Genomic DNA, 27,320 nt, shown 5'->3' with positions numbered 1-27,320 from the left:
GTAATCATTGACATTGAGGCTCATTCTCACTAAAGACTCTAATCTATAATTCCAAGCTTGTCTTGAATAATGTACAAACTTCACTTTGGCAGAAAGCTTTTGGTCTACACATATGGAACTTCATCTCATGAATCACAGTCCTCTGATTGCTATGGTTTCTTTATCATCGGAGAATTCATCTCGACATAGTCTACTCTCTCTGAATAAATATGATCAAAATCCTCAAAAGTCCTCTATCTGCTCCCTTTGTCATGAAAACATACCTCTTTGTCCAAGATTGCCTCTTGTTGTCCTGCATTTTGTCACCACAAAATGTAGGTAACAGTGCAAAACTTTTCAACTTAGTTTTGCATTTCTTTGAGTTTAATTCATTATTTAATTAGTTAGTACTGATCAACCAATCAATTCCAATTGATTTAATAAATCCTTTTATTGAAGGCTTCGTCAAGTCTTTTTAGTTTTTTCTATTTGTCGAGCCTATGCTTGACTTTTTAAGCCTTCCACATCATTTTTCCCATTTTTGAGCGTGTATTTGTTGGCTTTTGGTCTTTTGGTTTTACTCAAGTTATTGCTTTCGATTTTCCCTTCGATTTGATCTACCTTATGGCTTAGTCGGAGTTGGCAATCAAAAGATATGACCATTTTAGTGCTCAAAAAGTGGACCTTTTAAGTGCAACTGAACGAATTAAAAATATCATAATATATTTTGAAGTTGACATTCACTTTTTGAAAAATATAACATAAATTCATTTTATGTTATGTTTTTAAGTTACTTTACCATTTCGATTTTTCACTTAAAGTAACTATAGTGCACTTTATGTTATATTTTTAAGTTGAGTTGTTTTTTCATTTTTCACTTAAGTGACTATATTGACTATATAGTTTAATTTAATTTTTGAGTTTTAAATCAAAACATCTTAATAAATATTACTTTTAAGATAATATTTGCATATTATATATTAACTATAGTGTAAATATCATGTATGACCCATTTAAGTAATATTTCTTTAAAAAATAAATTGACATGTGCTTAATTCATCACTTAAGTTGTGCATAACATGTCTACAAGCACATTTTCATCAAAATATGCAATTGAACCCAAAAGGTGCAATTTTGAATAAAACATCAGTTGAAAACACATAAAACATGTCATTAAATGTGTTTTAAAATACGCAATGAACCCCAAAAGGTGAGACGTGCATATTTTATGTGTTTTCAAAACATGCAGTGACCTCCAAAAGGTGTGATTTTGCACTAAAGGTCATCTTTTAGCAAAATTTAAAACATGCATATGCACCCAAAAGGTGTGATTGTGCTTGTGGCTTCCATTGCATACATGTAATTGCACCCAAAAGGTGTGTTTTTGATAGGGAGTCATTTCTGAAGAATTTAAAATATATAATGGCACTCAAAAGGTGCGATTTGTTCCCAAGAGCATGTATTTGTCTTCAAGAAACCCGCTTTTGAAGATTGAAGAGAAATTTTCATGCACGTGCCCTCCAAGAACACGTTTTTGCTTGAGATCTCCAAATTTCTCCATTCCAATTCAAGGAAATCTTCTACCTAGAGTCATTTTTGCATTTGAGTGCATTTCCATGCATTAAACGTTGAATCTCCATGCAATAAATGTCATTTTTCATTTCATTTTAGAGCAATTTTGGGTAAAAAAGGCCCAGATTTGGGCATTTTGAGATCACGTTTTTGCATGCAGAGAAGGTGTTTTGTGATATTGATGCATCCCATTGCTATTGAAAGTCATATTTTTTACATTTAATACCAAAACCGATCCATGTAATGGTAGACTGAAACCATGTTTTTGACTAAAAAACATCCCATAAGCTTGCATTTATTAAAAATGTTGGGGTTTTGAGGGATTTTAGGTCACATTTTGAGCATTCTTATTTAAAAACACCTCATTAGATGCTCCTTTTGAATTCATCCTTGCAAGGTTGAAGAGGTCCAAGTTCACTTGAGAATTTTTCAAAGTTGGAACTTCTTTCCCTTCATTCTTGGCATATTAATCTTCAAGTGGACATCTTCCATTTTGCTAATTTACTCATGCGTATCTTGTTGATTTGATGCATGTTTTAGCTTGATGTTACACACTTGTTAATATAGATGCCATGAAAAGGTGCATTTTCTCTTTAAAAATGATGAAAAGTCTCATTTTCATACTATTGGTTTTTTCCCAATTTCCAAATTCGAGTTTGCATGCTGAGGTATCTTGCTTGTTGACATGTTTGAAGGTACGTGTTTCTTTTGTGTTTGTTTTTGTTGTTTGGTTGCTTTTCTGTTTTTCTTCATTTGGAATAAGTTGCAAGTTCTTTCCCAAGAACTTAAGCACATTTCACTTCACTCCATCTTCCATTATCACATGCAAGTGCATCTTCTCATTCCATTTTCGCCATCACATGTCAAGGCACATTGCATCCATTCCTTTCATATATAATTACATTTCATGAGCAATTACATGTAATTCCACTTTGCATGTCATAACACATTGCATCTCATTCTCTACATGCAATTACATGTAAACTCATCTTCCTTCCACATTTACATACAATCTCACTTTTCGTTTCCAATCGCATGTTACATATTCATGTAATTCACTTTTCGTGCAATGACATCTTGAAAACCCATTTTTGACTTATAATCATTCATTTGCACACATTCCCATGCATTCAACTTTCATGTCTTAAAGCATATCCATAAATGCTCACCTCCACCTCATGTTTCCATCCTCTCAAGTCATATTTCAGCCTTTACATATGCATGTTGTCTCTTTTCAAGATCATCAAACTAGATCTTTTAAGTGTCTAATCCATACTCCAAAGCTTTGCTGCTGATCAAGAATCAACATTTTTATGGAAGCAATATCCTCTAATGATGTGTTTACATTTTGGAATTTTCAAGTTGCAACACAAGCACAAGGAATGCCGTCATCTACAAAATCGAAAGGCAACATGAAATACCAATATGATAAAGAGTTGGCTCATACAACTCCATCCCAAGTCACCTTTGTTCTTGATAGTGTGTCAGATACAGAGATTAGGCATGTGGATATGATTGATTTCTTGTGAAGTGTAGAAGCTCCTACTAATCATGAAATGAAACGCATCAAAAGGAGTAATATTCATTTGATGTCTTCTTTTCCTATGGCTGCCCTGGAACTGGAATTTGTTCTAGGATATGCAAAATGTTTCAGTCCGAAGTCAAAAACAATCAAGGATGTTGATTGTGGTGTTATTATTAGCCTTGATCCAAAGCTTTGTTGTTAATCAAGAATCAATGTTTTTATGGAAGCAATATCCTCTGATGATGTGTTCACATTTTGGAATTTTCATGTTGCAGCACAAGTGCAAGGAATGCCCTCATCTACAAAATCGAAAGGCAACATGAAATATCAATATGATAAAGAATTGGCTCATACAACTCCATCCCAAGTCATGTCTGTTCTTGATAGTGTGTCAGATACAGAGATCGGGCATGTGGATATGACTGATTTCTTGTAAAGGGTAGAAGCTCCTGCTAATCATGAAATGAAACGTATCAAAACGAGTAATATTCATTTGGTGTCTTTTTTTCCTATGGCTGCCCTGGAACTACAAAGTGTTTCAGTCCGAAGTCAAAAATAATCAAGGATGTTGATGGTGATGTTATTATTAGCCTTGATCCAAAGATTATTGAACAGATTTTCAAACTGCCACAAAGTACAGAGTGTGTGGATTTGACTAAAGAAGCATCTTTGGAGAAATGGAATACATATAAGGGTAATTATCAGAAATATGTTAATTTGTATTTGTTGGATTCAAAGAGAAGTAATTTCTCAAGATGGCTTAAAACCATTCACAGATCTAGTTTTAAGTTAGAATACAAAGACCTGATTATCCTTCTCAATAGAATATGTGGTCTCCAAGATTCTGGTGATTTTGAACCATGGATGTATCAGTTCATTTTCCAAATCATTAATAATAAGAAACATATCTTTTGGGGAGAACTTATTAGCACTGCACTCTGTGAGCAGCTACTCACTGTAGGAACATAGACACCGTTCTACATGAAATCTTATCTTGTCTATATTGCTGCTGCTATGGGATCTTTTTTAGGACTTTCAACCAAAGGAGATTGTCTTCAAGTTCCAGTTTGGGCGTATTATGATCATATTATTTTGACGAATAGTAGGTATCACTATAGGAGAGTTCACGATGCGTTCTTTGGACATTTCCGGTGCTTGTTTGATAAGCAGTTGTCTTTCAAAGGAGTGTCATATGAGGCTTGGAATAAGGTTAATCAATATGGTTACATCTTTATTCAATTTTCAACTTTTACCTATTTGAGAGTTGGGTATTTCAAAGGAGAACCATATACCTAACCTAGGTATGCTACCGACATGATCATTCTAATGGAATTGGCCAGACAACTCATGGAAGTTAAATCTGATCAACATACTCTACATAGACTAGGTTTTAGTATTTCTTCTGCCAAACCCTTGGCAATCAGTCATTATATGATCATTTTTGTACACAAAGCAAAAGCCATGGAAGCAGAATTTTAGTTGATTACATTGAACAAGTTCAAAGCTAGATATGATTTTGATTACACAAAGATGAATTCAAAAATCAAGAGAGCATTTACTCATGTCCATCGTATAGAAGATATTTGGATTGACATGCGGACGGAGTTGAATATAATGAAAATGGACTAATGCAAGTTGACTTTGCAGCATCTCATTGATTTTAATATGCTTGAGATTCCATCTGATTTCCAAATTGAAGATGATGGTAATATTCTTGATCGAGAATATCATCAAGCTGGTTTTGATAAACAATGCTCTTTCCCTATTCAATGGCAGCAAAAGGAGGGTACTTCTATCCTTGGTCAATTTCAATCTATTCTAGCAAAGACCAACAAGTGGTTGAAAATCATAGGTCTTAAAAGGGTCAATCCAAAGTTGGGTTTGGATTGTGGAAATTTTGGTCCGCTTGGAAGGAAATTGCAGGTAAAGATGGTGCATCTTCTTCTTATATAAAGAAATCCCTAATATTCAAATTGAAAGGTGGAAAGGGATTTAAATTATCTTGGACACCTGAACAAGTTCAAGAGTTAGAAGGAGAATCAGATGAAGGACTTGATGAAGAAGATGGGGAGGAAGAAGAGAAGTCATGATCATATCTCTCCAAGACCTACACAAACTCAAGGACCATCTATGCAGGAAACACCTTTTTTGGGTGCAATAGATGATGATGTGGATTCATTCTCCACTATTTTCACACCTTCTATCCCAATCTCAGAAGTAAATACACCGGCTCTTCCTATATCTTCAACAACTCCTTCCATTTTAACAACTAAACAATGTGAACATTTAGGGAATGTGTTCGAGGATTTTCCAACCCCCACAGAAGGTCAAGTTTCTCAACTTGATACATCCCTAACTGGTTTTGAGTTGTTCATGACAGAATCCTCCTATCATGCACCTATGAATGCAGCTGTACAAAATGAATCATGCCCAGTCACAACAGAGATACAATCAAGATCAATACCAATGGTCTCCACTGTACCTATTTCCACAAATGGAAATTTTAGTTTACCTGTATGGTTGAGCAAGATTACAATGAAGAGAAGAAAGGTTGTCGTACCCTCAAATGACCTTCCTATTAAGAAAACAAAGTCCAAATCTTTGAAAGATAAAATTGTTTCAAGGATCTTAGTTGATTCTGAAAGGACTAAGTTTGCAGAAATTGTTTAGCCATTAGTGGACAAGCCAATTGAAGAATTTACCTGTTCTAATTACAAATTCACCAAGGTAGAAATTGGAAAGCAGTCATGACTGGGTTGCTTACAAGATGCTGAAGACGCACTTGCGAATGTGTTAAAAAGCAATCATGAATTATGGGAAAAGAAAAACCATCTGAAGCAAGTGGTTGCTCGCTTAAATAAGGTTATTCAACAACAATCCTCACAACATGCAATTGTTATATCTCAGACACCTAAAGATAGAAGGAGAGGAGAAGGTGCAAAAACTTGGATGGGAGAAATCATTTCTCAAGGAGTACAAGCCATTGCAGATACAACCAAAGTTCTTCAATGTATCAAAAGTGTTGAAGAAATGATACATGATTTGATTGCATCTTTGGCTTAGGAGGCCAATACTTTGAAAGAAATTCTGATGATTGGGATGAGATTGCCAAATCTAATTTAGATGTCATGGTCACATGTGACGTTCTTCCATCTTGTGAAATGTTCTATAGATGCCATGGACTCATGGGTTACAAGGAAGAGACACTAAGAAAGCTCGTAGCAAAGTTGCAGGCCAATTTAGAAGGTTGTCAAGCAATAAAAGTTGGGATCACGTGTAACTTGGAACAAATGGGATGCCAAATTCTTGATGAGCAGGGTAACTTTGAAGGGATAACTTTAGAATATACAATTAGGATCAATGCTGATTTAGATTCTAAAGATTTTGTTTCTCATACAATGAATAGGTTTGCTTTGTACAAATCTTTAGCAAAGCACTTATGAGATTCTCTATTGGCAAATTCTAAGATTGTGAAATCAGCATATGCCGATGCAGTAAGAATAGAAGTCATATCAAAGACAATGGAGATTTCTGATCTTCCTACGGTGTGTGATGTCATCATCAAATTCAAGGCATTGAAGAACAATCTTTAAGATTGTTATTTTGTTTTTTAGTTTGTACATCAAAGAGGATGTATTGCATGAAATTGTGTAATTACATGTAATCCAATAATTCCTCTTTCAGTTAGACTAGGTCAAAGTTGGTTGAGTTGCTCCCATTTTTTTGTCCATCTTTTTCTCAACTCCATTGCCTATATAAAGGAGTGTTCTCTTATTGTAAAATCTTTATTTTATTGTATGCAAGAGAGCTCTAGATAAATTGTGCAAGCATAAATTTGATTGTGTAGCGACATTTTGAAAGAAAAGTGAATATAAAGAATTAATTGAGACTGAACTTTGATTGAGTGAAATTGTTACTTGTGCAAGTTAGAAGCTTTGACTGTGATTTGCATTTGTTATCTTTGATTCACATGTTGTTTTGCATTCTTGATAATTGAATATAAAAGGAATTAGGAAGCAATCGGAGCCAAAGCTTTAACTGGGAGCGGTTGTAGAGATATATAGACTAAAAGCTTTGATTGTAGCTTATATCTCTTTCTTGATTCACAAAATAGTTTGAATCTTTTACTTCTGGAAGTCTTTATGCCCCAATAGTAAAGATTATTCTTATAGAATAGAGCACGACTGGACTTAGAGCCAAATTGGTACACTTTAAGATAGTCTTTGATTTAGTGTTAGTTTATTGATATCATCGTCTCTAGCTACTAAATAGAAGTGCAGTTAGATAATCTTGCCCATTACTCGCTTCGCGGAAAAGTGGATTCTTTCCTGAAAGATAAGAGGAGAGAATATTGGTAACACCCCTTACAAGATCCCTCAACTTCTTTCTTACCTTGAGTTGATCCAAGGAACGGTGAGAAGGGGAGTCTTCCCTTTAAGGTAGGGGATCTATCTCACACGCTATGGCAGGTCATCCTATTTTGCGACTGGATTTTACCCAAAACTGTAGGTTGCAAAATATCCACCCAACACCTCTAATGAAAGGTCAAGCTCCCTCTTGAAATGTCAAGTTGTCTCTAATGCCTAATGTACTATTCTTTTCCAGTAAGAACATCCCCAGAGACAAAGGAAAAAGATCAAGGCAAATAGCTCTTATAGTATGTACAGAAATACAATTTAAGTGAGAGACTACAGTAAGTAGATAAATGTAATACTTAAGGATAATTCTTATCTGTACATGAAGATCCTTGATACAAGTTGCTCCAATGAAAGTCCATATGCATCAAATCAGACAATGCCTCCATATAAGCATTTGTCAAACAATGGGAACAAAAAATTGGTTCTTATTCCCCCCGCCCCCACAAAATGTAAAACTCCCACTCTAAAGTCAGACTTAACCCTTTATTGTATAGATTTATTAATTAGTTTCAGACTATACAGATATTGCCTAGTTTGATTACTCCCATATTCAAGTTTGTAGAGCTACCCTTGTTCTTTCCACTCATTTTAAGATATTATAAACACGAGTACATTACTCAACCTCATCATACCCTATAGCTCTTAGAATCACAATATCAAACAAGTTTCTCAACAAAGTTACTTCTTGAAGCATATCCAAACTTCTCAAAGGACACCACTGTAATGTCCCCAACTAAGGATACAATTAATGTACTCAATAATTCTTGATTAGTAATTGGAATTGCAATTTCTCTATATTCCACAAGTTTCTAATTTTTATATGTTCTTTTACATATCATTTTATACCCCACATTCGATATCACTTTCTCCGCCTCCCTAATGAATGAATTTGATTTCCCTCTTATATGATCTTATTAAATACATCTAATTGCCACGTGATCTATTTAGAGTGATACTAATAGCATAAGGAACATATTGAGATCATCTAAGGATAATATGTGACAAAGTGAGTTATTTATAAGATTTAAATAGAGGGCATTCCAACTGGATGTCATGATTCCTAAAGGAAATCTAGAGATCCAAGAGATTTTGTAGAGGGCATTTTTGAACGCTAGTCATAGAGGGCATTCTTAATGAATGTTGACCATAGAGGGCACTCTTAAATGTCAGCCACAGAGGGCATTCTTTATGAATGTTGGCAATAGAGGGCACCCTTGAATGTCAGTCACAAAGGACATCACGTGAGTGTCAGCCATAGAAGGCATTCTTGAGTGTCGTCCATAGAGGGCATCCTTGAATGTCGGCCATAGGGGACATCGTGTGAATGTCGGCCATGGAGAGCATTCTTGAATGCCAACCATAGAGGGTGTTCTTAATGAACAACACCACGCCTGGTAGAGAGCACTTGTAGTGAACGCCATTATTTTTGGCAGAGGGTGGTCTTAGTAAGCATCGCCATTGTGGGCAAAGGACATTCTTAGTGAGGCGTCACCATCACCATGCTTGGCAAAGGACATTCTCGAACAAGCGTCGCCACTCTTGGCAAAGGGTGTTCTCAATGAACATCACCATTTGTGGTAGAGGGCATTCTTATAAAATGTTGCTAGTATTGGGCAAGGGGAATTCTTATAGAATGTCACCCTAAATGGCAAAGAGTATTTAGAGATTCTATATCTTAGAGACTTATTCAAAGATGCTAGAAATATGTATCAAAGAAGAAGTGCTACAAGAAATCGAGATAAGTTCATTCTTTGAATTTTCTTAGTGACTTAAGTGAACATTATGATCTTTAAAAATATATTTATAATTGAAGTTTATAACTAATCCCAAATTGAAATTGTTGCCGCAGGACTATTGATCAAATCACAAGGGAATATTGAAATGCTTGAGGACAAGCAATTTTGGGAAGGATGGACTGTAATGTCCTTGTTTCAGAAATCAATTTTAATAATAATAGAAAAATATACGATTAAACAAATAAATTAATAATAATATAAAAATTAAATAATATTATTAAAAATATAAAAATAAATAAATAATACAATATAATTAATAATTTATCTTAAATGGTAATATATTATTAATAATGGTTGAAGAGATCATTTTATTCTATTTAAGGAATAAATAATCCTAATTGGTTGAGTAAAGAGACATGTCTCTTACAAATATGAACACCCATATAAATAAAAGGTGGAGACCTTGCACAAACGGGGACGAGGGAGAACATATATGTTGTGAGGTTCTCACACCATCACCCCAAAACTTTGGGGACCCCCTTTTTTTAATTGCCTTAGCAAATTTTTGGATTGTCCAACAATTTTAATTTGATTTTTTGAAAACTTTAAGCCTTGGACACCTTCAAGGCCAGTGGGGAGAGGGTTAGACTTATTTTTCACCTACTTTCAACTTGATTTTCCAAAACAACTAATTTCATCCTTAGGCTGAAGAAATTTTTAAAAAGCAACACTTGGCAGGATAAAATTGTAAATTTTGTGCTTAGACGATTTCTTTTGAAAATTTGGATATAATTGTACATTTGGATAATTTTCAAAAAGTGATAATTTTGTTAGATTTGAGTTTTTGGAAAATCTTGAATTTCTTTGGTGAAAAAATTTCCTTTTGTAAAGATAAAATCAAATTGCAAAATCGATTTCAAACTCTAGAAATGATTTTTATTTTTTGTCAAAAAAAAAATTTAAATTACTTCACAAAATTGATTCGAATTGAAAAATTTGGCTTAAATGGATTAAAATTGCCTTGAAAGTTTTTAAGTCTTTAATGGAATTGGTAATTTAATATTGAAAAAATGGCTTTTGGCTAGCCAAAATCCGATTTTAATGACATATTTATTGCTAAATCATCATTAAATGAAAACATTTAGCATCTCCAAGGCATTATTTATTTTATTTTTTGCAATCTTGGTCTAATTGGCAATTTAAAAAAGTAAATTTCATCTTGGCAAAGTTAATTTTTTGCTAAGCATTTAATTGGGGGCCATGTCTTGTGTTCTAATTTATTTATTTTTGCTCTCAAGGTCCCAGTTGGCCAGCTAGGGAGGATGAGTAGTGAAGATGAAATCAAATTGCAAAATTGATTTCAGACTCTAGAAATGATTTTTATTTTTTTGTCAAAAAAAAATTAAATTAAATTAAATTACTTGGCAAAATCAATTTGAATTGCAAAATTTTTTTTGGCTTAAATGGATTAAAATTGCCTTGAAAATTTTTAAGCCTTTAATGGAATCGGTAATTTAATATTGAAAAAATGGCTTTTGGCTAGCCAAAATCCGATTTTAATGACATATTAATTGCTAAATAATCATTAAATGGAAACATTTAGCATCTCCAAGGCATTATTTACTTTATTTTTTGCAATCTTGGTCTAGCTGGCAATTTTAAAAAGTAAATTTCATCTTGGCAAAGTTAATTTTTAGCTAAGCATTTAATTGGGGGCCATGTCTTGTGTTCTAATTAATTTATTTTTGCTCCCAGGGTCCCAGTCGGCCAGCTAGGGAGGATGAGCAAGTAGATTCTAAGAGGAAACTCTTTCCTCTCATTTCCTCATTCCTCACTCCTCCTCTTTGGTGCTTAGGGGATTTTTGGCTAGGAGCGGATTTTCTCTTCCTTGAGCGATTTTCCTAAGGCAGATTGGCATCTTCTTTGGGTGATTTTTCCAGCTAGGGCAGATTGGCATTATTGTTGGCAAATTTCTTCATGGTAGAGATCTCTATGTTTGATGATTTTCCATGATTGACGGCAGATCTGCACTCTTCTTACTTGGCAAATTTTGAGGGAGCCGAAATTTGTGGAAGATAAAATTCTGATTTTCAAGAGGGGCTGCGATTTTCTCCTAGAGATTGGACGATTTTGCTGGTGAAGAAAACAAGTGATAAAGTCTGATTTGTTGGCACATGCATGGGCAATTTCAAGTGGACAAAATTCTGAGTTTTTTTCAGCTGGGGCCTCAAGATTTGCAAAGGGTTTGAAACTCTCGAAGTCTGATCCTAAATTCCAAAAGGAAGATCTGGCTATTGGTAAAGGTAACTTTAAATCATTTAGAGTTGAAAGGGGTCCTTAAGCTGACTTCCTTCTTTCGTTCTTGTCTAGATATTGTCTCCCTTGATTCTTCTTGCATTCATTGTTCACCACTTTACCATCCCGTAATAGGGCGACGAGATGGAGGATGGTAGTGCAAGCAAGAATTCTAAGGGAACAAATACTAAGAAAGACAAAGAGGATATAATGCCCAAAACAATTTTCTTCTCGAAAATGAGGTGAATAACCGATACCAATGTCAGTACAGTAAATATGCTACAGATAAAGAACAGACTAAAGGAAGGACAATCCCCCTTGCCAAAGAGGAGATACAGAAGGCAGATTGCACATCACAGCCTGGGTGTCGACACTTCCATTACAACTATGATGAGCGACATTGGGGTGGCACTTGACTTTGAAGACATTAGAGAAGAGGATATCAATGAGACAAGACTTGGATCAAGATTGGATGAGTTAGGAAAGGTTGCTATCAAGAAGAAACATTTGAATACTCTTTCCTCCCTCAATGTCTTTATCGGATTTGCAAAAGAATATGAGAAGGATCATGAGAAGACACTATAGGCAGCAAGCAACATGATGAAATTGGCTGAGTTCAAGATAAAACATACACCTTGTCCTCCCATGGAAGAAGTCAATGAAAGGCTAGCTAGGTCCATTGCCTTAGCTAAAAGAATGAAAGGAAAAGGGAGAGTTATATCAGAAGATCATTTGATGTAAGCCCAAGTGGCAATTTCTCTTTCTTCTAGGATAAGACAAGTGTCTAATTCTGATTGGCCACCATTTTGGTGCCTTCTCATTGGTTGCTACTTTTCCACTTTTTTCATTGGTCCATCAACAAGGTGGCGTCTTCTCATTGGCCGATGGGGTGGCAACCCTAATTAGGGTTTATAAGATCCAATCTGAATTGTTGATTTTGCTTTTGATCTCTACCATCGGTTGTAATTTTGGGCTCTATATAAGGCCATTTTGCTCTCATTTGTGAGAGAGTTATGTCGAAGAAAATTGTTGCATAGATAATGCCAAAATTCGCTATTTCTTTCTCATTGTTGTGACTTGCATGGTGATTAAGAGCCTTTGGTATTATTGCATGGTTTCTACTTCCAAATAGTTAGAGTAAAATTTCCTTTCAAGTTGTTAAGTAAGATCAAAAGTAGATGGATAGTTGCATGGTAGCATTAGTAGATGTTTGATAGGGATCAATACTAGACCACTAGCATCCTAACGGCTTGTTGGGAAGCCTTGTGTGGCAAACTAGTTTATTTTTCCTTTGAATCATTGCATCTGTGAAGGTGGAGCCGTTGGTTAACTTTCATTGGATTTGATCCCCGTCCATTTGCTAATCTTTCCATTCATAGGAGTAGGAGTAGAATAGTGAGTAGTTGAGTAGTCGAATTTCACTCTAAGAAAGTTAGGAAGGTAGAAGTCATTAGAACCATTATTGCCTCCTCCTGCCGCAATCAACATAATCCTACGCTACATCCTCCACCATCACTGTCACCATCAACATCACCTGCCACCCATACAAAATCATCACCATCTCACCAAAAACCTGTCATCCTCGAATGAATGGCGTAATGCCGCCTACGTGATTACCAACAAATCACATCGATAAAACTGAGTGAGTATCCACAAGTGTAAGAAACATTGGAGTTATTCTCATATCCCATGAGCATTAACTTTTCAAGAGAGGAATTGTGTTTGATACTCCGTATCAGATATTCAATTACTAATATGTTGTGTAGAGATACAAAACTCGCATCAACAATATAAAATAATAATAAGAGGAAGAGGTCATTTCAAAGGGCCATAGATCCTTTTGGAGATGCAAGAAACCAAATAATCAAGAACACGCATAGATCCTTTTAGAGATGCAAGAAGAACATAGTAAGCATAGATTAAGATGACAATTTGGAGAACAAACGTTGGAGAGGGAGATGTGGGTATTTTTATAGGATGAAGCGGAGTCATAAAACAATCATCAAACAGAGGAAAGGGGAGCATTCGAATAAGGCAATGAACATTTGATAAGAGAGAGAGAGAATTGGGAGAAATGGAGAGATGTGCAAATATATCTGGAGTCACATAGCATTTAATGATTAAACATTTCAGCCTGTAACAATGAATCGGCTTATCTCTGCGAGTAGAGATGAAGGAAAACCTGGGATATGCAAATGGATAATAAGTAAAGACAACAAATGTAAATTTTCAAGCAATGGCGATTAAGAAGAGATATGAGAAAAGCATCGTTTTGGTGTAGATTACAATCATTTCCAAGACCTGCGTATGGAGTCCAAGAGGCACAACAAGACATTGGACAGAGATGGAGAAATGCTAACAAATTACACAAGGGTAGTCAACCATAGGATGAGCTCATTAGCATTTGTGTAAGAGATCATTGGATTGAAGAATCATACATCTCGATATAAAAAGAAGGCAAATAAAAATAAGGGAAGAAATTAAGCAGTAACAGATAATTAATCCACTGCTCAGATCAAATCATCATGTGAGATATATCGTATTCTAAGATACAGAGAACTAGGTATTTAACATTTCAGTTGGGGAAAGAGAGTCATTTTAGCAAAGCAAATATAAATGAGAAACAGAGACAGAAAGATAAGAGTGAACAGGAGATCACAGTCATACAAGGAAAACGTAGTTTGTAGTAGAGATTGCAACTTGTATACATATGATCACAATATAAATGACTCAACAGGATTACATATACGATGGGCCGTACTTGTAAGAAAAAAGAATAAGTTTGCATATAATTATAATAAAGGAATTTATAAAATATTTATCATCAATCACTTGATCTAAGGGAAAGCATTTGACAAGACTTTACAGTCAGCCAGGAAGGAGTCATTACAATGGAAATTATTGATAGATCCAGTCATTCCTTACCTATAAATTTGATTGCAGGGAAGGAATGATATTGTTATATCTTTTTCCATTTAGTTTATATACAAGAATTTGAATGATTAACTACAAAGAAATATAAAAAATTGACCCAACTATAAGATATTAAAAAGATGGGACATTACAACTTTTAACAAGACTACAAATATCTATATTTCCCTCGTGACTAATAAGAACCATAATCATTGTTTGGTTTTAATGATTTTCACTATTCTCAATACCATTTATTAGCTGCATGAAGCCTGATACCAACTTCTGCGATAAAATTAGAGGCTTGGATTTAATCTTTGTTCATTCCCGAACTCTCCTCGCCCCATAATGGATTGACTTTGTGCTACCGCGCACTAGGACTAATTTAAGTTTGTTCCCTATTTGATGATTAGCTCCAAAAGCTCCATAATCTTTTATTTGATATCAATATTTGAGACTTCTTTTGTTTCATTCACTGACATTGCCTTCACCATATGATGTTTGTCAATTTCCAATTTGTTGTGGTATATCCAAGTCTTCCTCCCTGTTATAGTATCTTTGCAAAATATTTCAAAAACCTCACAGGCCTAGAGAAAGCCTGCTCTAATACCAAGTTAAATTTTAGAAATCAGATCTGTCATAGAATTACAATCTTATTTACTGATGTTGCAGACAAACTGGCATGAGAATGTATTTATTATATTGAAAATATTATAAATATAACAGTGAATGTAGATTATATTAATACTGGAAATATCATATATAATAATTTAACAGAGGCAGGGTGTAATAACCCACAAAGAGGACTGAGTGAATGTATGTTTTCTGTGGTCATTATTACTCTGCCGCTGATCACATATAAATAGGGAGAATTGAGGTGAGGAAACAGGCCCACAAATGGATGAGTCTCCTACATGGGAGACACGTCCATTCGTGGGCACGCCTCCTTAATACCCTTCCCAGGACATGCGACCATTCAGTTACTTATTAGTCACTCACTCAACATTGTATTAGTTGCTCAAAATGATATTAATAATCAGTCACTCAAATTGATAACTATGACATTAATACATGTTGTTACATCCCAAATTTTGCCCTAAATTTTAAATTTGATCACAACTGTTGGTTTAATGAATTATTTCTTTTCCTAATCATGTGAAACAAGTTAGTTAATTATATATGTTGTATCAATTGTTAATAGATTATTTCTTTTCCTAAACATGTGAAGTGACTTAGTTAATTATATACGTTGTACCAACTGAAAACAAATTATTTCTTGCATGATCATGTGAAATGAGTTAGTTATTATAGACATTGATGAAAATAGTCAAGTAACCTAAAACTGTAATTAGATGATTGAAAATCGTTTGATTGGAATTGACGATATATATATATATAAATATATATATATATATATATATATATATATATATATATATATATATATATATATATATATATATATATATATATATATATATATATATATATTTTTTGAATTAATGTCTTGGTGAGAATGTTTTGCTTGGGTGATTGCAGAAAGAAGATTGAACAGAGGGGAAGCATTGCTAAACGGGATCATCAGCAGGGGATGGTCGATTGGTCCAGTCATCAGGATCGATAGGTATGACCTAAAACTGCCTTGGAAAGGATACGAAGACTTGACCACAGGTTATGTTAAGGGACCACATGAGCTATTAGGAAAATAATATAATAAAAACTTAAAATAATCTAAATTAAATATAATTCATACCTTTAAAGATTAATTATTGAATTTTCTTATTTAATCATTATTATAAACCCTTAAATACGAACTCATATATACCAAACTGAAGTGGCACCAATAAATTATAAATAAATAATCTAATGATGTCACCTCATCGATATGCATATGTGAACGTACATAAGACCTTATAATAATAATAAAATAAAAGATTTAATCTCTTCATTTTCTCCTCATTTATATTCCCACTTTAATTCTTTTCAAATCGAAATTCTTGAAGCACCCGAACAGACTTCTTAAAAACGAATGGAAGCCGAGGAGTCTCGGCTTAGCTATTAAGGAGTCGTGATTGGAATTGGAGCCATATGCCTCCCGCATCTACTGTTCACTCCATCATATACAATGAGCTGAACACTTCTTCTTTTCCATCGGGTATCATATACTTCAAGCATTCGAATCCCTGCAATATGTCTATAATCCTCTATTGTTGATTCCATTATATTCTCTGCTGCCTAAGTGAAGCCGGAACCAAGCCTTAGACTTGCGAAAGATCAAGTTACAACCAAACTCAGAGGTTATGAAAACTCTGATTATTCTTGTTTGGTATTCCATGTTTAACCATTGAATGGTGTTGCAAGGGCAGATTAATACATAGAAGCAGTGATAAATATGAAATCAATTTATCTAAACTTAGCTGATAGTGAATAAAATGCATATATATTTCCCATCCTTTATTTTATTTCTTCTCTCTCATTCTGGTCCAACATACTCTCCTCAGCCGGTTAAGACTGATTAGTAGAGATAATCCATTATGCTATTTGTTGATATCTAAGGTGTTTATGATACCAATCACTAAAATGATCCTGATCTTACACCAATTATACGGCCCATAGAAACTGAGATAATCATGATTGTTGAAATGAATCCATATGATTGCAATGCTTTTTAATATATTACCAAGCATGAATTTAGAATACTTGACACCAAGGAATTCACCTGGCAATGAAGCCATAGTAATGGTGAAGAGGTGTAAAACCAAATCAGAATCATGAGGACACCGAGGAATTCACTGGACAGAAAGGCCAATGAATGGTAAAGAGGTGTAATTTAACCTGCAAATAAAATCAAGAAATCAGATTGGAACAAATAATTAAATAGCTCATGCATGTCCTGATTACGGAACTTGTTGTCAAATCGAGTGGTGGAGATCGGGTTTACGAACCCAAATTGAAATCCTTGGTCAAGGTAGTTATAGGCATATGTGCAAATCATGAGATCTTTTTGTTTGTCCATAAGCTTCAGTTATTTAGAAATAACTGATGGGACACTCACGCCACTGAGTAGCTCGGCTGGCTGGACTTAAGAACATCCCAAGCCCGATCCCGAGGTAGGGAGGGTCATTCTATTAAGTTAGGATGTGTGGGGATAAGTATGGTCCAAGGTCGAGAGGTTAAGCCTATGTCAATGCTTCTCCTCTCACCAATGCTGAGGCTTGAACAACATGAAAAAGGGATATCTCCATTATTTCTGTATGTTTCTTTTGCACTTTTACCTTTAGATCCATAGAAGAATAAATATATAGTTTAGATTTCTAAAAGTATAAATTGAATGATTATATTAGTTAGTTGTTACTTTACTTTCAGCTGAACATGTTATCAGTAGAGATGGTTAAAATGTTAGCAATAAAATCAATTATCTATTTCGTTATATCAGTTGAATATAAATTGCAAATAGAATAGAAAACAGTTACTTCTTTCTAGTTAGATTTAGTTAATGGAAGTCATTGTCATGTGAAATGGAATCAAATATTTGTTAATTAGGTGTTTTAATTTGGATAGGAAAATTCATTTGTTACACATGTGTGTATGTATATATAATTTCTATAATTATTAATATCAACTTCTTCACTAACACACACACACACACACACACACATATATATATAAAGAAATATTCTTTATTATGTCTCATCTATATATTATTATTGTATTTATCTGACTGAAGCTACAAAATTCTAACACACAAATCTCATACAGTTCGCAAAGGCATTTGCTTAAACACTTGTATGGTTATATCATTTTGAAATCTTCACTTACTTGTTAAAGATAGGTCCGGGATGTTCAAAAACACACCAAAAAAAAACTTATTGCTCAAAATGCAAGTTCTTTTTTACAACATCTCCCACCTTCAACAACCTTTCTGATCATGGGTTTTTATCTTCCAACCACCCCAAATCAAATCTTTAACAACAGTTTGAAAAATTATAATTACAATAACAAAGTTGTCATTGACAACTAATAAGCAACTTTTGTCCTAATGACACAAAATCTTAACAAATGACCCAAACTCACTAAAACTGGTCTGAAATGACCTTATTCACATTAAACTTTAAAAAAAGACAACTACAAAATTTGACCCTTAGGCCTCTAGGTGCTCCTGCACCACGATAGTGTGAAAACCTCACAATAGGTATCTGCACAAGTTTCATCATACTTGTGTTTCTTGGTATGCAGATGAAGTTGAATATAATGAATGTACTCACAAGTACAGTAATAATTGCAAAAACATAGGAAAGGAAAAAACTCACAAATTTCTTCTTGGGAAACACTGGATTTTTGCAGTACATTACAGTTGCATACACAAGCTTTTAAATAAACTATGTACATTTTGTTTTCAAAGCAATATAGTTTTTAAAGAACAATTCAAAATGGTCTGCGTCAATTTTCAAATATGCATTGCTCCCAATAAATGATAGTATTTATGATTGTATCAATTGTGGAGGTTTCCTTGTATGTTTTTCAAGGGAATGATAAACGCATTTAAAGCAGTAATTATTAATGATAGTATTTATAATTGTATCAATTGTTTCCTTGTATGTTTTTCGAAGGAATGAAAAACACATTTAAAGCTGTAATTATTTGAGTGTGCTTCTGGATTTAAAATTTTCATCATAGTGTGATTCATACTATTTCTGCTAACATCAGGAGATAATCACCACTTATTTTGAAAATTCTTCACCTGAGACTTGGGTAATCTACCACAAACATTGACCATTGTGAAGAGTGAATCTGAGTTATTCATTTAAACTTTAAAGTAAACACACAAAGTATAAACTTTGGTCTGTCAGTTGATCAGACTACCCAATACTTTGGACATCTACTTTAACGCCCAAAAATGGTGAGAAGCAAATCTAGGCCATCAGTTGACAGCATAAAATAGCTGTATTATTTTTATTTGATTGCAAGCTATACTGTAACTCGCCAAAGGAGTAAAATAATTATTTTCCTCCGAAATCTAAATGCATTGGCTCCAAACACGTTGACTATATAGTCTAAACCAAACTCATGACATTTTTTGGTTTCCCTTTTCGTGACTCATTTTTCGCAATTTTTATGGGTTATTTTATAGCATTTTCATTTTAAGTCAGGGGAGGTCCAAGAGCCAATGGCAGGACATCTTTCACCTGATCTCAATACTATAAACGTCTTAAGTGTCAAATATGCAACTCCCCTGCAGAGATGTTAGCACAAAACTAAATACTATTACTTACCCTAACATGAACCTACCTATGCATGAAGTGCTTAATAACCAAAGCAGGACATAGGTTTCCCTTCTCTTTCTCTCTTTTTCTCTCTCAATTTTTCAAACTCCTTCAAATGAAAACTTTTTGGTCCTCCATACCCCAAATGATGACATGGAAGTCTTCATTGAACTTAAAATATTTTGATTGGTACTCTACAATGGATACCCATAACTTTTGAGGGTTTTTTCTAGATAAATTGCGCTTGCAATCACAACCCGACATCTAGTTGAGCTCATGGGACATGAAGTGAGACTTGTCGTTTGATCTACAAATTATCTTCATTAACGATGAGCTGGAAGTTGTTGGGGCAACTGGGTGAGCAGATCTAGATATGGCAATTGAAACAACCCTCCAAATGCCAAATCTATTTTCCTATCATTAAACTTGGTGCCATCAAGGAGGCATGTTGTACACATCATAGGACCATTGCATGTCAGGGTGACAATTTGGTGGCCCAGTAATATCATCACATTTCACCACAAGCCATGACAACTAGACCAACATAGATGATATCATTTCACCATTTATTCCCATCACATATCATAGGAGTGAAAATGAGGTCCACATTCAAAACTTTGATACGAAAAGCCTCCATAAAATAATAAAAATTTGCAATATGTCTATCTCCGTATATGGTATTGCCCAACTAGCTACCATGTCCACTCACTGCTATAAATGACAAAGCCAACAAGCATCACAGAAATGAAAGTGAGGTTCACATTTAAAACCACAATGCAAAGGAGCAAAACAATACAATATAATACTGCTAGCTGGAGACCACGTCAACATTGTTACAAGAGGATAAAAATTCATTGCATGTCATGCATTTGAAGTGGGTCCACTTTCAAAACTGTGATACAAAGGAACTACACAGTGTAATGAAATGTCACTGTCCCAAACTAACAAGATCTTCGCATTTACCCGATGAAAACAATAATGACCCAATCATAATCCATCAACTCAACATGGGACAGCATAAAATTGCAAGAAAAAGCAAGTACAACATATGATGATTTTAACAAAAGCCTTAAATAAAAACCACAAAGTGAAGGGGACACGTGATGCCATAACCATTTGTCACTTGTCTGCCGCTGCAGAAGATATTGTCAAGCTAGAAAGCAAATCATAATTCCCACAAAAAATATAAAGCCATTGTCCAACTTAAGGTGGGATCTACAATCAAAACTACAATGCAAAGATGTTGCACAAGGAAATAGGTGTTGCCATTTGAAAACAAATTAACCAATCTTTTGTACTTACTCTGTGAAGAGTACACTCATAAGTATTAATGGACCAATCACAAACTACCAACACAGCGCGAGGAAAACATAACATTGAATGAACTAGCATGGATGACTCTACATTCAATAACTCATGGTGTTATATTGCTAGCTCCTAGTTTTGGCAAAATATTTCAAACAAAACTACAGTCAGAACAACCCGGACGATGCAATAGGAAACCAACACATGGAACACCAAAAGGGACCCAATATCACAATGTCATCAAGACTAAATAATGCAACGAATAAAATGTGTGGGCAAACACTAGTCATTGAAAGCAAGGGGATGGTAGGAGGAAAATAATATAGGGGACAAGTTGTCAACTTAAAAATAGAAAAATACAGCGATGGCATACGTCAAAGCACCAAAGCACAAAAGAACTAAAACCCCAAAGATCTCCTTAGAAAATGTAGAACATCCAAGAGGGTCCATTGAAGATATCTCCAATCAAATACAATCGATGGGCAGGACATTGGCAAAATTTGCAAATAGTAGGGTCAGCGCATCTGGGCACCAACATGCTTAAAGGGTTATTGCACTCCCAGAAAAAAGTTATATGACAACACATTGTCTATCACCATTGTCCTCAATTTGCAGACTTTATAGAAGAAAGTGCAGAAGTCACACCTTGTGGATCCGCATAATTGTTTCTCCCATATGGTACCAGCAGCTAAGTTTCAAGTTGCGCTCAGGACTTGCATTTTCTGCACAGATTCCATTATAAACAGAACTTAATTAAAAGGAAAAAGTACTGTTTTTAATATATTCACCTCCAAATCTAGAACCATAATAAAATATCACATAGGGAAAACAGTCTTTATTAAAACAATAAGGTGCTACTGTTGTCTTCATAAAAAAGCATGAATACTTACAAAAATGATTCAAAATTCAAAATTTTAACTGTCAAACTTGACAAGAACATTACAGTGTCACCAATTTCCTTGAACATTCTTCCTTTATATAAATGGCTATTTTCAATTTTGATATTTGTCTTTGACTCTTCATCCGTATGCCTTTTTGAAGAATTTATAACAAATGTAGCCCTCATCAAATGATAGCGATTGTATGTTGATTACTGAAAAGTAATAAAGATTAAAGCATACCCTCCAAGAGATTGGGACAAGATAAAGCACAAAAGTTTCCTCTACGATCAGACACCAAAGCAGTATCCAAGTCAATGAGCACACAGTCTGCAACTAGACGTTGAACAGGATCACAGTACAGTTGTTCCAATTTCCGTTGGTCCTGAGTGTAAGTCCAAACGTTTTTCAGCTACACAAATTTGGTATCTAAAGCTTCAAATTACATACCAATAAAATCTAAACTAAAATATTAATAGTTATTTGAAAACTATACATGATGTTCAAACCTCTTGATAAGAATAAAAGAGAATTCCATCTCTGCAATCACCGACAGCAATTCTGTTCAGATGTACAGCAATAGATGTAATTGCGAAGCGTGTCTTTGAAAAAGCATATCGCCTTAAACGTTGGGGAGAATCTTGTTGATAGCCTAAGCAAAATAACTGGTCGAAAATGGCTTTCATTATACTTACGATGAATAAGTATTTTGACAACCAATGTCAAATTTTCCAAAAATCTTAAGCAAAGCATTCATTAATTATGATATACTTTAAAAAATCCAAAATGGAATATGTAGAATAGTTTTCATCCATAATATTAAAAGAAAACTGAAATTAACCAATAATTTAGGTGTTTTCTCTTACAGTGTTACCAGCAGAAGCCAAGATATATCGCCCAAGATAAGGGCAAACAGCGAGGACTATGCCAGGCATTGACACATGCCCCTTTAATGTCAACTCCCATCCTCCACCTTCTTCAAACCTAACACCATCATGGCTTGCTTCATCTGGACTTCCATTTAAATTATTGTTTATCTCATGCTCTGGAGTACAACGCATTCCATCACAAAATGGAGAACCTGGTGCAGCAACCGAACTTGATGCTGAGCTTGAGTGCACCATTCCACTGCCAGAGATCTGTATGGGTTGTAATTGGAAAGTAAGAAGGCGTCCTTTAGATCTGCATATAACCCAAGGAAAATTTTAAATATAAACAAGTGTGAAATGTGCATTGCTTTTACAAATGATGTTCACAATTAGCTAATTCAAGTTTTTTCAAATGCAAAAAATATTGAGGTACCTCCTTAAATTGTACAATTTGTGAGGATAATTTTGTTATTGACTTCAATATGCATGTATAAGGGGAGGTATAAAATATTTGTGATTGACTGGTTACAGTTGCATTAGTTACCTTAACAATCTGATATCACTTTTGTTTTTACCTGTAAGAATTTACTAAATAGAAAGTGGTCTCATATTTCAAAACTTGGTATGCTGTATTAATTACCAGAACTTGATATTGGCAAACAAATTATCCTTTCTGTCAAAAGCTAGACATTTAAATAACACACATTAAAGTAACCCAACAGGCATTGGACCAATGTATTTCATAAAGAACCTAAATGTTCCAAAGAACAACACACTGAGTCAGAGTTTGATCTGCACTCTGTGTTGTCCCTGTGTTCTATAAGATGGAATAACAATATAGGGCTGCTTCTCCACAGCTATATGGCTTTTATATACATTATACACTACTATAACTGCTAAAACTCATTCTGATATTCATGCATATCACTTTTTCCTACTCTTTCTATTCTTACCACCATGTAAAGGTTCAAAATAGCACAAAAGGTAATCCACACAAAGTATTTTGTTCTTTTACTTATGTAGGAATCATAATCAACTCTTGATTACTATATGAACAAGTGTTTTGTTAGTAATTATATGCTTCAAACAATGGTTGAAAGATAGTCACATAGGTGTACCCTAGGAGCCTAGAAATTCCAATGAAGTAACTCTGGAAAATTAACGTCTTGCCTTAACTTGCAGGCCTCAAAGACACCAATCGACATCTCCAAACAATCCTAATAATTGTAAAACTTCCATAATTTGTTTTGATGCAACCTCTACTGTACATCCATGTTACCTCCCTAGAATAGTCAATAAAAGGGCCAGAGGACTATTATGCATATCCCAAGTTACATAACATCAGACATGTAAACAATTACGAGAAGTTTTGATTTAATACATGAAGCTCAAACAAAAGTTTTGGAATGGACATCATTTTGAATACTTCGCCATGCCTGTTCATTTCTCCATGGAAAAATACCAACTACTACAAGGCAAGACCACCATGACAGGTCTGCAACAGCCAACCAAATGCAACTAGGAGCTCTACAACCACCACACCATTGTAACTGTTAACTGATGATTTTCTAAGTAGAACCTGCTTCAGTTGTGTTTGACTCCATGTTTTCTAGGATCTATATCACCTCAACACCATCTTGCACATTTTTAGTCATCTGTCCTAAATCTATGCATTGTTCTTTATTGGATTCATTATTTTAAGATTGGAGAACATTTGAACTTTCCAAGTTACATTTTAATAATTCTATAAAGTGAAGAAAAATTGGGTCTTGGTAAGATAAACTCGTAAACTATACATTTGAAAATTAGCACTGATTTCATCATGTCTCTGTTGCTAGTTACAGCATGGGATTGAAATTTTATTGCCCATCTAATTTAAAAAAGAATACTTTTCTTCATAATCCTCAACACATCCCCTCTAAAATCCACTATTTCTAGTATAAATTATAGAGCCAATTCTATAATGAGAATGATGGATAATTTTGAACTGTGTAAATCATTCAATTGCTAAGTTTCTAAATCATGCAAAACATTATATAAATAGAAGTTTAGACAATAATATGGAAAGGAAGACTATTGAAATAACATTGTGTTCTATATTCATTAATGGTCATCTATATATATTATATTATAAGTTAGTTTAGTATATTTCTATTTTTCTGCTAATGGTCATTTATATATTTTTAGTTAGTTTAGTGTCTTTCTTTTTTTCCTGCTCTCTCTACAAAAGTTTCTTTTAAAAAACATCCTCTTACAACTCATTATTGATGGAGCCTTTTTCCTCCATTGTTAATACAATGAAAAACCATTTCATGTTACAAAATTGAAACTTTTTGTGCATGCATTGTCTGAAGAAATTGCTTAAGTTTTTTTTCTGGACATTTCTGCTGCAAATCACAAGATATTTTCAGTGCGCTATGTAATGGGCGCCCCTGAATGTCCCAAAAAACTAAACCAAATTGTTGAAAGGAATTATGTCAAACAGTTTGCATTCAACCTCTTATTCCTTCGTTTAATGTTTTAAACCCCTTATAACTCCGGAAATCAAACGTTTATTTGTTTGTTGTATTTTGTGCATGGAATTGGTATCATACAATATAAACAAGAAAGAAACTACAATAATATGCAAAGTGGAAATGAACTGCTGCCAATAAAATGTTATTTTCAGAATTCATAAAACCAAATACATGGCAGATTTATCAACTCACTAATTACTTCAGCATTATTGACATAATACTCCAGCCCATGCTTTCGAACTTGTTGCTACAGTGCCACGTGAATAGTGCCGCATGAACAGTGCTGCTACAGTACTTTGTCCTTCAATCAGTCCACTACCTTCGTAATATCATTCCCTCAAAGCGGCATAAGCGTCGGACAAGTAGTGAATAAGAGATGAGCAAAATACCAAATCTGCCTGTAGCTGGAAATGCAACTAAACTGCCTGATAATGAAGCCGATAACAAAGAATTGCAAAGGCCAAACCCCAAGGGAATATGACATCTAGAATGTTACAAGAGAGGATAAACGTCCTCAAATGCCAAGAACGGAGCTGCAACTCACACACCAATTTCTTCTCATATTCAACCTATCTAATGAAGCCACAAATGCTTCCTTTTATTCTATTTCCAAGAGTCCACTCAACTCATATGGGCAATGTGGGATAAAAGATGTGTAATATATAAAGCATATATTAAAATAACCCTTATGTCTCCCTTGGGTAAACATCCCCATAAAATAAATATTAAAGTAACACTTTAATATTTTACAATTAAATTAGACGTTACTTTAATAAAACTTCAGGCATTAAAATGTATTAGCAATTGGACTCCGAATAATGTGAGTGATAGCTCATCGGAAAGCTCTCACCGAGGAGTATCAAATCCAATCACCAAAATTGACCTGCACTGTGTCCTGCCGACTTACTAAAAATAGTAAGTATGCTTGAAACTGAGTAAATCAACTTCGTTTTGGCCCAAACTGGAAATGACTAGGCCAAAACACTCCAGGATCCCATTAAACCCTTCATTAGCCCTCGGGACCATGTAGAACAAGGCTAACACACACACACTTGGTCAACTGCTAAAATGGGGACATTACACGCTATTTGCAATTTTCAACCTGTAAAATCACATTTCTCTTCCAGAAGGCCAAATTGGTCTTTTTGGGAAATTTTGTCTCATTCTCTACTGCCCACACTCCTTTTTTTGTCTCAGAACTGCAATTTTTGACCTGCATTTTCTCTCAGGCCTGCATGCCAAATTTGTAGTCTCTCTAAAGCATAGGTTTGGACGTGTTTTCCGGAAACCACACAACAGAAGATTTGAGTTTTTTTTCCTGATATGCGCGAAGAAGCGCTTCTTAAGCACTATATTTTGAAGACCTCAAATCAAAATTTGTGGCTTGGGTTTTTAGTTGCAATCTCTGCAAGCATATGACAGCAGGGGATTTTCAGCCTTATGGTCTGCCACTAGGGTTTGTAACTTTGTTGCCATCCTCCCAAGTTTTTCACCAGTTTTTTACAAGATTGCAAGTTATTTTTCTATGGCTAGGGTTTCCGCACCTGATGCCAGAACTAACAAAAATTCTGGTTCTTTTCAATAAAAAAACTCGGCGTTTTTTTTTAGCAGATCACCTTTGGATTTGTGCCAAAAGAGTTTTGACTCGTTTTCACCTTAAGAACAGATTTTTTTCCTATGGTTGCTACTGCAGATCCTTTATTGACCTCATTTTCATGCATTGGAAAATGGGAGGGATGGCACCATTGACCAACATTATTTTGGTAAGCAATCAAATGCTTCAACGGCAAGAACTACAACACGTGGAAACAGCACAGGCTCATGATTTTTGAGTATTGGTGCCTGGATCAGATATTACTTGGTAAAGTTGCTCATACCAAGGCGGCAAGCAAAGACCAAGATTGATTCAATGAGCACAATCAAGAAGCGGTTATAGATCAGTCACCATGCTTCTAGTAGTGTCATCTGGCAAGACGGCTGCAGAGATTTGGACGCATGTGAACGATCTCCATGACCAGTCAGAAAAGGGCAAATCGTTTTTTCTGAAGAATGT

At 34.6% G+C, this 27,320-nt stretch overlaps 1 protein-coding gene across 1 annotated transcript in view; it reads right to left on the bottom strand.

Annotated features, from left to right (window-relative positions):
* LOC149539972 (Cleavage and polyadenylation specificity factor (CPSF) A subunit protein) overlaps window positions 1-27,320 on the bottom strand; it is a 205,679-nt gene that overhangs the window by 44,244 nt on the left and 134,115 nt on the right. Inside the window, exons 9-12 of the mRNA XM_089801190.1 lie at window positions 22,749-23,064; window positions 22,392-22,547; window positions 22,126-22,267; window positions 21,650-21,726 (exon numbers count right to left, since the gene is read on the bottom strand). Of these exons, the coding sequence (XP_089657316.1) occupies window positions 21,650-21,726; window positions 22,126-22,267; window positions 22,392-22,547; window positions 22,749-23,064 (691 nt within the window). The remainder of the gene's footprint in view (window positions 1-21,649; window positions 21,727-22,125; window positions 22,268-22,391; window positions 22,548-22,748; window positions 23,065-27,320) is intronic.

Source organism: Cupressus sempervirens, chromosome 9 (assembly GCF_028749045.1).
Source record: "Cupressus sempervirens isolate cs-2001-9-10 chromosome 9, ASM2874904v1, whole genome shotgun sequence".
NCBI lineage: Eukaryota > Viridiplantae > Streptophyta > Pinopsida > Cupressales > Cupressaceae > Cupressus > Cupressus sempervirens.
Note: the sequence above shows the minus strand (reverse complement) of the source record. Positions and strands in the feature narration are given on the sequence as shown.